This window comes from Protopterus annectens, chromosome 1.part0 (assembly GCF_019279795.1).
Source record: "Protopterus annectens isolate FY-2018-M chromosome 1.part0, PAN1.0, whole genome shotgun sequence".
In the NCBI taxonomy this organism is placed as follows: Eukaryota; Metazoa; Chordata; order Ceratodontiformes; family Protopteridae; genus Protopterus; species Protopterus annectens.
In genome coordinates, this window is record NC_056725.1 from 1,957,019,113 (window position 1) to 1,957,034,254 (window position 15,142).

General features: G+C 43.5%; 1 protein-coding gene across 1 annotated transcript in view; it reads left to right on the top strand.

The window, feature by feature from the left end:
* RPS7 (ribosomal protein S7) overlaps positions 1 to 15,142 on the top strand; it is a 254,090-nt gene that overhangs the window by 143,741 nt on the left and 95,207 nt on the right. The window contains exon 6 of the mRNA XM_044070449.1: positions 14,514 to 14,664. Coding sequence (XP_043926384.1) covers positions 14,514 to 14,664 — 151 coding nt within the window. The remainder of the gene's footprint in view (positions 1 to 14,513; positions 14,665 to 15,142) is intronic.

Sequence of the window (15,142 nt, forward strand, 5' to 3'; positions counted from 1 at the left end):
TGCCCTCTTAACTGCTCAGAATAGGTTACTTGCATGGTAATACCATATTTTATTAATGCTGCTTTATTGTGCTTGTTTTTACAACTTTATGCTCATGCACGGTGCACAAAAATTTTCCTGGGAGCTGGCCTGATTCATGTCCTTAAACTGTTTGAACTATATACTGTAGGTCCAGCTCAGAACCAGGAGTTGCAAGTCTATCCTAAGATTCTACAGTATCCACAATTTCTGTAGTTCTTCTGTTTGCTTGGCCTCCTAGACACTTCCTTGCATGTCACATCCTTCCAAGTTTTCCAGGACTTGCGTATGAGTTGGTTCCCATTTGCTGCAATGATTATTTCCCTTTTCTCTCTAGAGAATTTTACTCTTGGTAATGCTAATTCTACTATAGTGAACATTGTTTGATTTCATTTTCTTGGTTATTGCTTTTTTGCAGTGGGCAGTACATTAATAAAACTTGTGTATTCCTGAACTCGCAAGTATCTTGCCCATCTTCATAAACTCAGTTTTCCCTAATGGGAGCACATAACCCAGTATCATGTCCACCACCTTGTGCCTATCCTGCAGTTTAGGGCAGGGCTGAAAGATGCCTCCTGTACCTCCCAGCAGCTCCTGGTTATAGCCTGTGTGGAGCATTGTTGCCTAGTTTGCTGTCTGACTTTTTTTTTCTCCAAACTTCATCCAAGACTGTCTTAGTTCCAGCCAGTTAGATTTTCTTAATTGTCTGCATGTATATTCCAGTTTTCTAATCTTTATGCAGGGTACTTAAAAGCCTAACTATGCTTGCCCTCTCTCCTTGCTTTAGTTTGGATCTTAAAGCTGTCTGTCTCCATATTTTTTCAGGATTGTGTCCCTATTTCTTCCAGTGTTTTGGCATTCTTAATTTCTTGCTGGCTGCATTGCTTCTCTCATTTGTTCTCAATGTAGTATTTCTTTTACTCCATCCCCTTCTCCGTAAAATACCTAGCTTAAATTTTGGTCTGCCTTGGCCCCATCTCCTCCTTTCCCACCTTGAGTATTTTTTTTTTCTTACTCCAGGAAGGATTCTTGACAAAATTTTGACTTGTGGATCCCACACCTCTAGAATAATTTTACCTGCTGTTTAGTTCTTCACCTGTGGCTTCCTGAAGTGTTTTCTAATGTATGTAGCAAACCTCTAATTTGTTTTGCCTTGTAGTTCTGTTTTGTAACCCCCTTCAGGTAACTTCCTTTAATTGTATCCAGTTTTTCTCCATCCCAAATCAACTTGGCAATTTGTCTGTTACTTGGTTGCAGCTGGCAGACTATATGGTAATTACCTTTTTAGAAAGTAGTGTAGTACATTGGTTCTTCAGGTGTTGTATTTACCAGGCTGTGGAGTGGTGATTCATCATTGGGACAAAGCAGAAGCAGATTAAGTTACTACTTACAATTTATTTAATTGAATTGCACCACTTAACACTTATAATTGTGCTATACAGCTAATCCTCTACATTTTGCTCTGTTAAGCTTTTTTATTTTCACTGCATTTGTGTACTTTTATACTGTTGCAACTTTTTCATTGCTAGATAGTGTTTCATTAGTGTAATTGCATTTTTACTGAATTACTTAACTGTAAACTGCTTTTTCATACAGAGTTGTATTTCCTGTTTAGTTGGTGCTTTTCTGTTTTTTTTTTGGTGTGGCTTCTTTGTTCTAGTCTGGTATAATCTGGATAGAGGCCTGCTGTTATCCAGGCCTGGTTGTTTGAAGTGCCAGTTCCTGGCAGCTATCTTCTGATGGAGAACACAGAGCTAATCAGAGGATGGGGTACTGACTACAACTCTGATCTGTGATATGTAACAAGTATTCTGTTTTTTGCCCTTTTTTAACTAGTTATTGTTTGTTCTAGATATTTATAGCACTTTTTGTCTGCTACATACTTTTTACTGTATTTGTTGCAAAAAAAATAATCTGCACGGTTGTACTAAAATTGTTTGCCTTACAAGACCAGATAAAGGTTTTTACTGTTGCACTGAATCTTTTCTAGCTAGTTTCACTGTGTTCAAGTTATTAATTGGAAATTAACATCTTTCTTCTGATTTTCTACCAAGGAGTGCATCAAACTGATTTGTTTGCAGTTAAAAGCATTCTCTAGGGTCTCCTTGTTCCATCTGTTAAAAACTTTAATGGCTCTCTCTTGCTGTACTGCTGTGAAACATTTCTGTAGTGTTCTGACTAAAATAGTGTAGCTAGTAGCTGTAATAGTTTCTCACCCTCACTCACTATTGGTGTCTTGTTCTTGTACTTGGTGGCTTTGCAGTTGTCAGCCCCTACTGTAAATTTGATCTGGGCCACTCCTCCCAGTCTAGTGTCATTAGCTCATTCTACCCAATACAGAGAGAATATTTGAGAATGCCCACCCCACTTAAGTTCTTAACTGTCTTTCTGTTCCTCCTTTCTCCCTTTCGACTTTACTAATAAAAAAAACTAAGCTTTGCTCCTTGTGTTCAGTGTGCGCTTCTCAGCTGTTTTTGGCACTTTAACTGTTCAGAGTTGAATAAAACAATTAAATTCAGTTCAGAATACAGTTTGAATAAATTGCATTTAAACTGTATTTGCTTTTAATATTGCTACACACGTGCTAGTTTGCACTGCACTTGAGTTTAGTGCTGTTTTAGCTGCTTTTCTGTGTTAAAAGTGGCTTATGCTTCTGAGCCCCCCCCTAGCCTTTGTGTTGGAGGGAAGCCTTCCCACTAGTCAGTGGGAGTGGTAAGCACTAGGTAGCCTAGCTACCACAAGATGAGTAGTTTCTGGCCCAGAAATTGTAGTTTTTCCTTCTTTCAAGTTTCTGGTTTAAAAGCCCGGGTTTGCGCTAGTTTCCTGCCTTTCTTGTAACTAGTCTAGTACAGATACAGATTTGCTGTATCCAGGACTGTTAGTTTGTAAGCTGAAAGGTGCTAAAGTCTGCTCTTCAATTTTTCCCTTAAATCTGCTAGTTCTCTCCGTTCCTGCACTTTACTAGCTTATTAGTCTAGCACTTTATCAGACTTGTAGCAATTATTGTAGCACACAGTGCTACCAGCACTAAACGTTCTACAAGAAACACCAAGTACTTTAAGTCCACCCCTCCAGGCATATATAAAGGTCAGTTCCCTGTGCTTTCCCCTATTAACCTGGTGAATTCTGGCATCCTGAAGCAATGTAGTATCTGCCTCGTAGACTTGACAACCATCGCCTCTTACCTCCCAACAGTCAGACTTGTGAGATGCAGTTGTATAACCAAATTGAAAGCCACTCTCACTCCAGCCAAGACTGGAATAACTGGTCAAGAGAAGGTTAACACTTGCACCACATGAAACACACAGCCCTCCAGAATGCATACCAGCACTACCTTCGCATAATAACACACCAGACACCCACCTTTGTGGAGGCTCTCAGTAAAAATCTACCCGAACAGAGACCTCCAAGGTGGAAATGCAGTCTACCACCACAACACTAATCCCGAGAGGCGCAACTCTCCTAAACAGTGCCACTCAACCAAAGCCCCTATGGCAAAACAGCGTTATGGGTGAGACTATAGTGAGGCACACTGTCCCACTCACTAGGTTGAATAAGGAGAAAGTAAGTCAGCTGCCTGTCTGGTGCCAGGATCCTGCCACAACATGCACACAGGTCCTGCAACAGGTACAATGACTGTCATTGTACATGTGGGTGTGAATGACATGAAACTAGTCTCCTTGGGCTACATGGAGACATGGTGGAGCTCTCAGGTTATGTAGCCCAGGCGGGTATGACCTTGGTCCTGCGCAGCATCCTACCACCACCCAGAATGATACCACAGTAAATCAGAAAAAGATTTTCAACAGTTGGCTAAGTTTCTGGTGTCATTCTAAGGGGGTCCAGTATCTGCCTGGGATGACATGATTGACAGACCTCTATGCTTTGCCAGAGGTGGCTTGCATTTGTCCACCCCTATAGTGCCATTTTTAGGCGGTATTCTAAAGACCAAATTACCACCGTAACAGCTACAAACAGTTGCAATCTTGAGGGTCATGCTGCTCAACGCTAGAAGTCTAAATCTCAATGCACTTGCTGGAAGCACTCCTTAAAATGGAGAACATCGACATTTGTGCTCTAACAGATGCATGGTTTAAGGCAGCAGGAAGCCCCCCTGCACTACCAGGCTATAACCCATTCCACACCTTTCGGCCCCAGAACTTGGATTGAAGCTCCAAACGTACCAGTGTTTCCCTATTCATAAAGGATGCGCACACACACCTCCTGACTGGTAGCCCAACAGAAAGCATCCGAGATACTTAAGGTGCGGCTAAGATTGGGTAAGACTCTAAGGTCGTAGCGTGGTATATATCCCAACCATGTCCCAAGACTTGCACTCCACATTCCTAAGCACCCTCTAGAATATTAGGGTCCAACCTAACACTTGCATACTGGGCGACTTCAACTATCCCTTCATTAACTGGGAAAACTACTCTTGTACCAATAAACTTACCCAGTGTTTCCTTGAATTCCTTAATTTTAATCTCCTGGGCCATCTCATTCTTGCCCTGGTCATTACTGACCTGGGCGACCATTGCTCTACACCAGTAGTAAACTCTTTCCTTGTTGGATCCGACCACAAACACACCACCCACACCACACCATGAAGTACTTCTCCAAAGCTAACTTTGGGCTCCAAAAAACAGAGGTGGCTAATTTCACGGCATCCTGGAAATGGAGAATAGTTGCATGACTGCCTAATCGTACACCAATGCACTGTATGAACACTTGCACAAATGCATGGATCTCACCATATCCACTAGAACCAAGACTGTTTTCTCCAAAAAAGCAAATCTGGTGGTCCCCTGCCATAAACTCTCTACAACAGGAGTAGGAAACTGATGCGGAATAAGGTGAAGTCCCAAGAGTGTAAACTCCCTTGTCAGCCTCAACAAAAAGTTGATATCCCTCATCAAATCTTCTAAAGCTAGATGTGAAAACAGAATTGTAGCAGAATAGTAAAGACAGCCAGAAGGCCGCCTATAGTTATGTAAAGAATCTCTGTGGCCATACCCAGATTGGCTCTGAGCTGCTGCACAATGGTACCTCCTATACCGAGCCAGCAGATATTGCCAGTATACTGGCAGACGGTGCCTTTACCCCCCCCCCCCCCCCAAAGGACCAATCACAATACCAGTAGATTGCCAGGCACCCAGTAGTACTTCTGCACAAGTTAAAACAGCACTGTCCAAGGCCAAGAATACAGCTTCTATGGGACCTGACAATATCCCTGGTTGTGTTTTACATCTCACCTGTGTGCCCTGTTCATTCACAGCCTGACCTCCGGCTTTGTCCTTACTGAATGGTGCACTGCTACAGTCATCCCCTCCACAGAGGAGGAGTGACTACAGACCCTAGGAACAGTCACTATATTAGCCTGATGAGTCTAATATCCAAAGCTATGGAATGCATCATTTATTGAACTAATAAGCAAGGATATAGGGAATCTCCAAACTCTGGATCCCACAGTTTGGTTTTGTGAAGAGTAGATCATGCCTGCTCAACCTGGTTGACTTGAGTCAGTCACCACAGCTGTGGATGAATGCAGGGTGGTTCATACAGCCTACCTTGATCTGGCCAAGGCCTTTGATACCATTCCCCACTCAGGAATGTTGAAATAATTCACTAAGCTATGCATCAACCCCTTTATCACTAGATGGGTTGCAAACCGACTCACAGGTAGATCCCACAGTGTGAATGTAGCGGACTCTAATTCAGACTGCCGAACAGTCACAAGTGGAGTTCCACAGGGTTCAGTCCTGGGTCCGCTCTTGTTTGGTATATACTTCTCTGAAGTCCAGGCCACCACAAAGGAGCTCTCTGACCCAATTTGCAGACTATTGCAAGTTGGGAGCTATTAACTCCCCAAGTGATGTTGAGATCCTACAGAAAGGCCTCAGAGACCAACGACTGGTGTCAGAACCATGTGCTTAAGCTCACTGACAAATGTCCTCCCCTTTTGTGGGGAAAAACCCGGTTCCCATGAATTACCACATTGATGGTAGTCCACTGAACACAGGTTGATGGCAACCTCTCTTGACCACCACATTACCACTGTGGTTGAAAGTCCTGTGTGGTGCATCTCATTACTAAGGGTTTTGCATCCAGGAAGAAACAGGTCATTGTCTTCCTCTTCTCTTCCCTCATTAGGCCAGTCATGGAGTACAATGCCCCATTTGGCATGTACTTCACTAGATACCTGCAACAAATGGAGAGGCCACAAAATTATCTCTGAGGATCCTAGGCCTTAAACACTTGTCCTATATCGACAGACTAAAAAAAACTCCCAACTATTCTCTCTCATGTTAACCTACTTGGAGGCAATCTCTGCTTGACTTACAAAGCCTGACCCAGCTGTTTTAGGAATGCTGCACCTAAAGCAATCCCAATCCCTCCAGACCCACATGCTCCGGAGACCTCAACCTCGTTACCACAATCAACAGAACATGCTGGAGGGGACAGATTCCTAACCGAGACTGCCCATGCAATGGAATAGACTTCCCATACATGTCAAGCAGAGCACTTCACTGGCCCTCTCGAGAAATTGAGTGGATGGGAAATAGAAAATTCACCCTAGGGCTAACTCTTGTGGTTCTACTTGACCGAGGCACTGGGAACTAAGGTAGGGTGGCCTAATGCCAGGGTAATCTTATGGGTTAGGCTTGTGAAGGCTCCAGGGCCATTAGCCTAGTACACGCCTATGAACCTAAGTAGCATCTCTCATCCACCAAAGGTCATTTGGATGCCAGGAGAGCAGAAAGGTCAGATTTGGAAGTGTTTGGCTTGCAATGAAGTTCCAACCATAACCCTACCCCCCCCTTTTTTTTTTTTTTGCACAAAGGCTTGGGGTGTCACTTCGACAGTGACACCCTAGTGGCAAGGTTTACACTGCGGAGTGACTAGCCCTGCCACTTTAATTTTTTCACACCGCACAGTTACCTGTGGCCAGTTTAGTATCTAATCCAGCTAGTATAGGTCTTTGGAATGTGGGTGGAAACCAGAGCACTTGAGAGAACCCACATGAGGACATACTCCATGGAAGGCACCCCAGTAGAGAATCTAACTGGGGACCTTCATGCTGTAGTGTAACAACTGTCTGTTGTGCCACTTGAACCAGTTGTCCTTGGAAAATGCTAGAAAAGGAACTCCATCGTAGAACTAAATCTATTTTTTCACTCAGTTTTCTGAGCTATTTTAACACCTCAGAGTACGACTTAGAATATTTTAATGTTTTCCCACAAATGGCTGCCAGTGGGGCTTAATGTTATCTTTTTTTCTTCAACCCTTTTTCTTTCCAGTAATACATTTCAAGTCTACTTTGTCAAGTTAAACCTACGGAAGTAGTGGTCTATTCCCATCCCATTGATATGTAATGGGGTTAGTGTCACTGTCCTCTGCAAAAGGACTTTTTTTTTTTTTTTTTTGAATGGCCCTCATGCTCGTCACTGAATCTGTTTTACACTGTAGGAAGGAGTTACAGCTGTGTCCAAAAAGTAGCTAAATTGCAAGCCTGTGTTCAAAGTATCGTTTTGTGGTCAAAGATGAATGTAGTCCCACTCCTTACTATTTCCAAGGTGACAAAGGACTATGTTGTAGAAAGTTACTCTTAAGTTTCAAAACAGAATATGCCCAACTTTTCTGTTCCTTAACTTTGGATAACAATTTTTTGAGGCTCAGTTTTGTAGAATTGTATTTTGTTCTTGATTTGTTTAAGTCTGGAAAAATTTATTCTTCTACAAGCTTAACTCTCTAAAAACATAGTAAACTTAAGGGACTTAAATTCTATTCCCCTGTCTCTATGGTGGGGAATTTTTTTGGAATTGGCAACATTTTGTAAAAAAAAAAAATAGTTGAGAATCCTTTTTTTTTTTTTTTCTCCTGCCCCAGTGATCTGCAGATGTTCATCGTGCATACAGCTGCAGTAATCACAGATGGGTTTTCTGCAGTCAGGCCGGTCCTCGGTCGGCCGAATTCCAAAGTCTAGGTCCGGTGTCGGTTGCTGTTGCTCTTGCCTGACGTCAGTGAGGCAGGGGTATATAAGACACAGCCGACGCCATTTTCTTCGGTCTTTTTTGCAGCGCGGTGCCCGAAGCAGAAGCGGTTCGCAAGTGCCGGTCGGCCAGCTCCTGAATTTACGAAAAATTGGAAACCGAAGTCTTCGTTAAAGCTAAGTACCCCTTTGGGGAAACTTTTCTTGCCTCAGACCGATGTCAGAAAAAGTTAACAATTGTATTTCTTGTGGGAAGCAAATACCGCATAAGTATTTCCATTCCCTCTGCATACCTTGTTTAGGCCCAGACCATGACGTCTCGGGCTGTCGCTTTTGCGCTACCTTCAATAAACACACTAAGCGTTGGGCGGAGTTCACCCAACACTTTTTTGGTAAAGCCTTTGATTATAAAATGTCGTCGGAGACTCCGACTACCGTTTTGTCCAAAAACCGCAAGGACAAGGACCGACACCACGCCAAAACCGGCTACACGTGGTCCGGTTCTCAGCGAGATGCCTATGCAGTCCCTGACTACCGACTACACTTCTTTGGCGGTGTCTTCTGTAACCGAGACCGCAGGTACCTCGGCCCATACCCAGACTACAATCACCGAAGCCACTGTGAGCGTTGAGCCTCCTAATGTGGACAGGTCCACTTCCACCCATGGTGTCTTTAGACCCTCATCCTCCTTTTCAATTAAGGCCTTTAAGTCCAAATCAGCCAGGCATCCCAAGAGGCCTGTTGCACAGGGCCCATCTCCAGGCCCCATGCCCAAAAAGCAGATGCTTAAAATGGCTGAGGATTTAATTACTCTTATCAGGGGTTCCCAACCCCCTCCAGACAAGAGACCCAGAGTGGAGGAAGATTCTCCCTCTTCTGATCAGGGCTCCATTTTTTCAGAACATTCTGATTTAGAGGAACACTCTTACTCCTCTTTTGAAGATTCTGATGCAGAGCAGTCCATTCCTTCTGCATCTCCTCCTGAGGATTTTTCTTTTGGGGAAACCTTGCACACCTTGAGGGAACACTTCCATTGGGAAGGCCCAAGACTTTTCTGATTCCAAGAAAAGACTTGGGGAATTTCTTTTGTTACCTCAACACAGACCTCTGGCGATACCTCCTGTCTTGGACGTACTTGATGATGATTATTCGGAGGCTTTCCTTAATCCGGATTCCCTGCCTCCTGCCCCAGTCAAGCCTGATGGGTACTACAGAGTTCCTAACTCTCACCAATTTCTTTACAAAAGCCATAATGCTGACCCTGAAACCATTTCTCAAGGCCCCAAGGGAATGAAGGCCTCTACTGCTAAGAATCCACTACCTTCCGAAAGAGTCAAGATATTTAGAAAGGTGGGGAAAAATGTATATACCTCTGCCACCCTAGCCACGAGGGCCTTAAATTGTCAGTTTCATATGCTTAAATATCAGCAGTTTCTGTTATCACAGTTAAGAAATAAAATATCTCAACCTGAACAACCAGATATGAAGGAGCTGCAGGATATGATGCATAGTGCAGAACAAGTGGGTAAACACACCTTACAATGTGGCTATGATGCCCTAGAGGCCTCAAGTAGAGCTGCTGTTACAGGATCAGTCATTCGTAGACATGCATGGCTTAGGGAACAAATCTTGCCTGATCATGTGAAAGCTAAACTACTAGATGCTCCTTTACAAAAGTATGTGCTATTTGGTGCTAATGCTGAGGAGATACTATGGAAAATGGAAGAAAAAGCCAAATCTATGCAAACTGTCAAAGCTTTTCTACAGGTTCAACCACCACGGATTAGCAGAAATTGGCCTTCTAAAAACTGGTCCTTTCCAGCCACGGACAAGCCCCAAAGAGGTAGATAGAGGCGCACAAGGGGCAGAGGACAATCACAAGGATTATATAGAGGCAGGCAATGGCAAACTCCAGCACCATGAGGGGGCGAAGACAGTGCACAACAATACAGGTAACAAACCCAATGACTTCCTCCTTTCCATGCCAAGCGAGTCTCAGCTGGCAGCACCCTTGGGAGGAAAGCTGGCATTATTTACAATTAATTGGCATATTGTCTCAACAGACAAATGGATTCTGGACGTTATAAACAGAGGCTACAGATTTCATTTTCACACTCCCAAAAAGGAGAGGCTTGCCAAACCTGCCACACAAAGGGCAGAGGCACAACTACAAATTTCAAAGCTCATAGACATGAAAGCTATTAAAGAGGTACCTAGTCACGAACAAGGTCAAGGTTTTTATTCCAGGCTATTTCTGGTACCAAGGAAAGGAACCGACTGGAGACCCATTTTGGACTTATCCATCCTAAACACATTCTTACTCGTGCTAAAATTCAAGATGCTCACATTACAGCAACTTCTTCCCATGCTGGGCAAGGAGTTTTGGCTGGTAACATTGGACCTCAAGGAGGCATACCTGCATGTCCCAATCAGACAAAGCTGCAGAAGATACCTCAGATTTCTTGCGGGTTCAATCCACTATCAATTCTCTGCATTGCCCTTTGGCTTATCTACTGTGCCCAGAGTGTTTACGAAATGCCTGGCATCAGTAATTGCCTTCTGCAGACTTCAAGGGATACAAATATACCCATATCTGGATGACTGCCTGATCCAAGCGGACCGCAAGGACATACTTCTGAAACACCTGGCGTTTGTAATAAAACTGAACTTTCTGGGATACACAGTCAACAAAAAGAAATCAAAACTAATACCCTCTCAAACAATAATTTTCCTGGGTGCCAGCTTGAATACAAACACCCAGATGGCCTACCTCACGCCAGATAAACAAGGGCAACTATCTCAATATTTCAGCAAAATGGCAACCTTCACCAGGCTGACTGCAAGGAAAGTCCTGTAGGCTCTGGGATTCATGGCATCTTGCATCCTGCTGATCCCATGTGCAAAGCTGCATATGAGGAAACTTCAATGGTACCTAAAAAAACTTATGGTCCTCAACACAGTCACAGTTTGGAAACAATTATACCACTCATTCCATGTCTTCAGAAGAAATTTCTGTGGTGGGCTCAAGCATGCCAAAGAAACATAGGTCTCCCTTTCTGCATACCTCAGTCAAATCATCACAACAGACTCCTCTGACTACGCCTGGGGGGCGCACATGACAGATCAGTGCATTCAGGGGAAAATGGTCCCAAAAAGAGAAGCACCTACACATCAACCAAAAGGAAATGCTAGCAGTGCAAAATGCTATTATGGCCTTCAAAGACCTACTGCATCCAGGCCAGCTATTAAGGGCAGACAACACCACAGTGATGTGGTACATAAACAAAACGGGGGAACTCATTCATACCCCCTGTGCAGACTAGCCATGACCCTTTGGAACACAGCTCTGGAATTGCAAATCCAACTTCAGACACAATTCCTACCAGGGAAGGAAAACACACTGGCAGACAGCCTAAGCAGAAATGTGACAGATCCACACGAATGGAAGTTGCATCCTCAAGTTTTCGCAAAGATAACTCTGGCATGGGGACAGCCAGACATAGATCTCTTTGCTACCCACAGAAATTACCAACTGAAAATAATTTGCTCAAGGACCTATCATCCACAGGCCTGGAAAGTGGATGCACTCTTTCAATTGGACAACATTGACACTCCATGCCTTTCCGCCTCTCCCTCTGCTGCCCAAAGTTCTATTAAAAGCCAGAGCAGAGAGGCCGAAAATGATTCTCATTGCTCCAGACTGGCCAAGACAACACTGGTATCCACTCCTGAAGAGCCTGGCACATTCCACACCATGGATCCTACCTCTAGTGCCTCTTCTGTTGTCGCAGCACAACTTCAAAACTCTTCACAGCCAGCTCAAAACCCTAAATCTAGCCGCATGGAGAATCCCTTGATTTCCCAACAGACCCTCCTCTCCAAGGAGGTGCAGGATGTCATCTTGGAGGCCAGAAGACCTTCTACTAGAAAAGCCTACTCCGCCAAATGGAAACTGTTTTGTGCCTGGAATCAGGAAAAAGGGCCAGAATCCTTGGGTAATTTTACATCAAATATTACAGTACCTAGCTGAGATGTTAAACAGTGGATTTTCCTTCTCCATCAAAATCCATGCTTCAGCTATTTCTGCACAATACAACACAGATCCTCCTTTATTCTCTCATTCTCTCTTAAGACAGTTCCTCAGAGGGGCTACGAATATAAAACCCCCCAAGGAAACCACCAGTCCCTGCTTGGGACCTCAACTTCATATTGGAAAAACTGACCCTTCCTCCGTTTGAGCCAGCTGCTTCAACAGAACTACAATATTTGTCATGGAAAACTACCTTCCTTCTTGCTATCACCTCAGCACGCAGGGTTTCGGAACTACAGGCCCTCATGGCTGTGCAACCTTTCATCATTTTCCATCAGGACAGAGTTTCCTTACGAACCAACCCTACCTTTATGCCAAAGGTAGTATCCAGTGTAGCCTTGAATCAGACTATCCACTTATCTACCTTTTACCCTAACCCACAAAACAAAGGGGAAAGACTACTGCATTCCTTGGACAGTCGGACAACTTCGTTATTATTTGGACAGGACAAAGCCATTCAGGAAATCTGAGCAACTCTGTGTCCTATGCTACAGGTGCTAAAGGAAAGGCTATCTCCAAATGGATAGCCCACTGCATACGCTTTTGTTACTCATTTCATGGAAAAACTGTGCCTTCAAGCATCAGATTCCACTCCACAAGGGCCACCGCTACCTCTGCAGCTTTCCTTGTGGGGGGGGGGGGTTCCTACCAAGGACATTTTGGAAGCAGCCACTTGGAGTTCAGTGCACACTTTCTCCAAACACGATCACCTTCCACTTTACTCTAAATCTAGAGCGGGATTTGCCACAGCTGTCTTGCAGGGCATCCTTGCTCCTCCTAGTTCCACTTAGTGCCTGCCACCCCTACTTAGCTTTAGGATTCTACCCATCTGTTATGATGTATGCACGATGAACATAGTACAGTTTTGTACCTACCATAAATGTAGATGTTAGAGTGCTCATACAGCTGCAGTCCAGGTTTCCCTCCCTCCATCCCCTCCTAGGACAGGCCTTATGGCAAACACCTTCTCATACAACCTATTTGGGGTATTCTTTTATGGTGTATTTGCTTGCAAACTACTGTTTTTTGATTATTCTATATTGCATGATTACATAAGTTTGTTTTGCCTTCCTTTTGGGGGCACCTGACATCTGGGCCAAGAAAAACTGAAGAAGATGGCGTTGGCTGGCTCTTATACCCCTGATGCACTGACGTCAGGGAAGAAGCGACGACAACCGACACCGGACCTAGACTTTGGAATTCGGCCGACCAAGGAACCGCCTGACGGCAGGATAACCCATCTGTTATGACTGCAGCTGTATGAGCACTGTAACATCTACATTTATGGTAGGTACAAAACTGTACTTTAGGGGTTGCTACAGCAGAACTGTCCACAGCACAAATTCAAGATAGTGTACTCATCTATCCTCCAACTACAGTCTTCAAGCATGACCTGTATTAATGCACTTAATATTTTTAAGCATTGTATGTACTTTTATCAAGCCCATTTTCTCCTATATTTCCCAGTGTTGCACAAGAACTTGTGCATCGCCTTGAGTCTAGTACACTTCAGCCACATCTGTTTGCATTGTGCTTTGTTTTTCCATTGAACTCGTCAGTTTTCCTTGAGTAGCATTCTTTACCATATTTTACCATATTTACATATGTAATGTATGAGTACCTCAAACGAGGTTCATACACTGCTGCTGTTTGTGTTGTATGGAGGATGAAAATAGTAAATAATTTGCAAGAGAGATTATGCTTTCTGCATATTTGACTTAAATGTCATATCAAAGTAGTATAAACAAGCAATGTTTAAAGCTTAGCATCTTGTGATGCTTATGCAAGTTTGTCGGAAGTGACATCTGCCCTTAAAGTCTTGCTTGATCGGATTGCTTTGCTGTGAAATGCATGGCTACATTGGAAGCAGTGCAGGTTCTCCCAGTCTGCAATAAAGAAAGCAGAAAATAGTTTCACTCCTGTCTTCTGTGTTGCAGCTGTTGAGCCCTGATATCAGCAAAACTAATTGCCGGTCAGATTGTCAGCAGTACTCGTCGGGATGAACTATAGATTTCTGTGGTCCGTCGTGCATGCGAGGTGGAAATCTATAAAGTATGTGAGAAGTTGAGCTTAGGCGGTGAGCTTTCCCTTCCTGTGATTCCAAGGCAGTCGCAGGTTTCTGGTACCTGTAAAATTCTGGAACCATATTGTAGGGAGAAAAACAACCTAAGAGTTTAAACTTGTTTTCTTATAAATGCTGTTTAGTTGGCTTGCCTGGTAATCTTGCATTGTTGTATGGAAGATCACTTTTGGGAAAGATCTTGACACTACCTTAAGGTTTTAGGCCTTCTGCTAAATGAAGGTGTCAGAATAGGTGCAGCATATTTGTGAGCTGGCAAGTGAGTTAACTTGTTTAATGAAATGATGGTAAAGAAATGAGAGTAAAGGACTTGCTTGAATTTTTTTTTTTTTTAGCCGCACACTAACTGCTGTGCATGATGCTATTCTTGAGGACTTGGTCTATCCTAGTGAAATTGTTGGGAAAAGAATACGTGTGAAGTTGGACGGCACCAGGCTTATTAAGGTCCACTTGGACAAGGCACAGCAGAACAATGTAGAACATAAAGTAAGTCTCTGTTTTCATTTAAAACTTGCTTGATATTTAAGTTCCACCTAAAGCTAGCTGTAATGGATTTTAGATGACTGAGCAGCTGTAATTGATTTTAGATGACTGAACAGCTGTTTCCATGTTCCATCTTTCTAGCATTGCCCTAGCAGACTTTTTTTTTTTTCCCCTAGACCGGTTCTCTCATCTCCATTGCATTGCTGTAGTAGTAAAGCATGCACATGTGAAATACAGACATCAACATCAGCCCATTTGTTCTAATTTTGCAGACTGTCCATGGCAGTACACAAACCTTCATGACATACACAATGCTTGCATGTTACCGTAAAGTAATGGTGATGCCGTAGGGGTGTGAAATCCTTTTCCACTGCATAATTAGTCTTGTTTTCATGGGCCCCTCTTTTACTTTTTGCTGCCTTTTTTCTAACTTTTAACATGGTGGTGCTGCGTGAACTCATCTGCTTGCTTCTGATTTCAT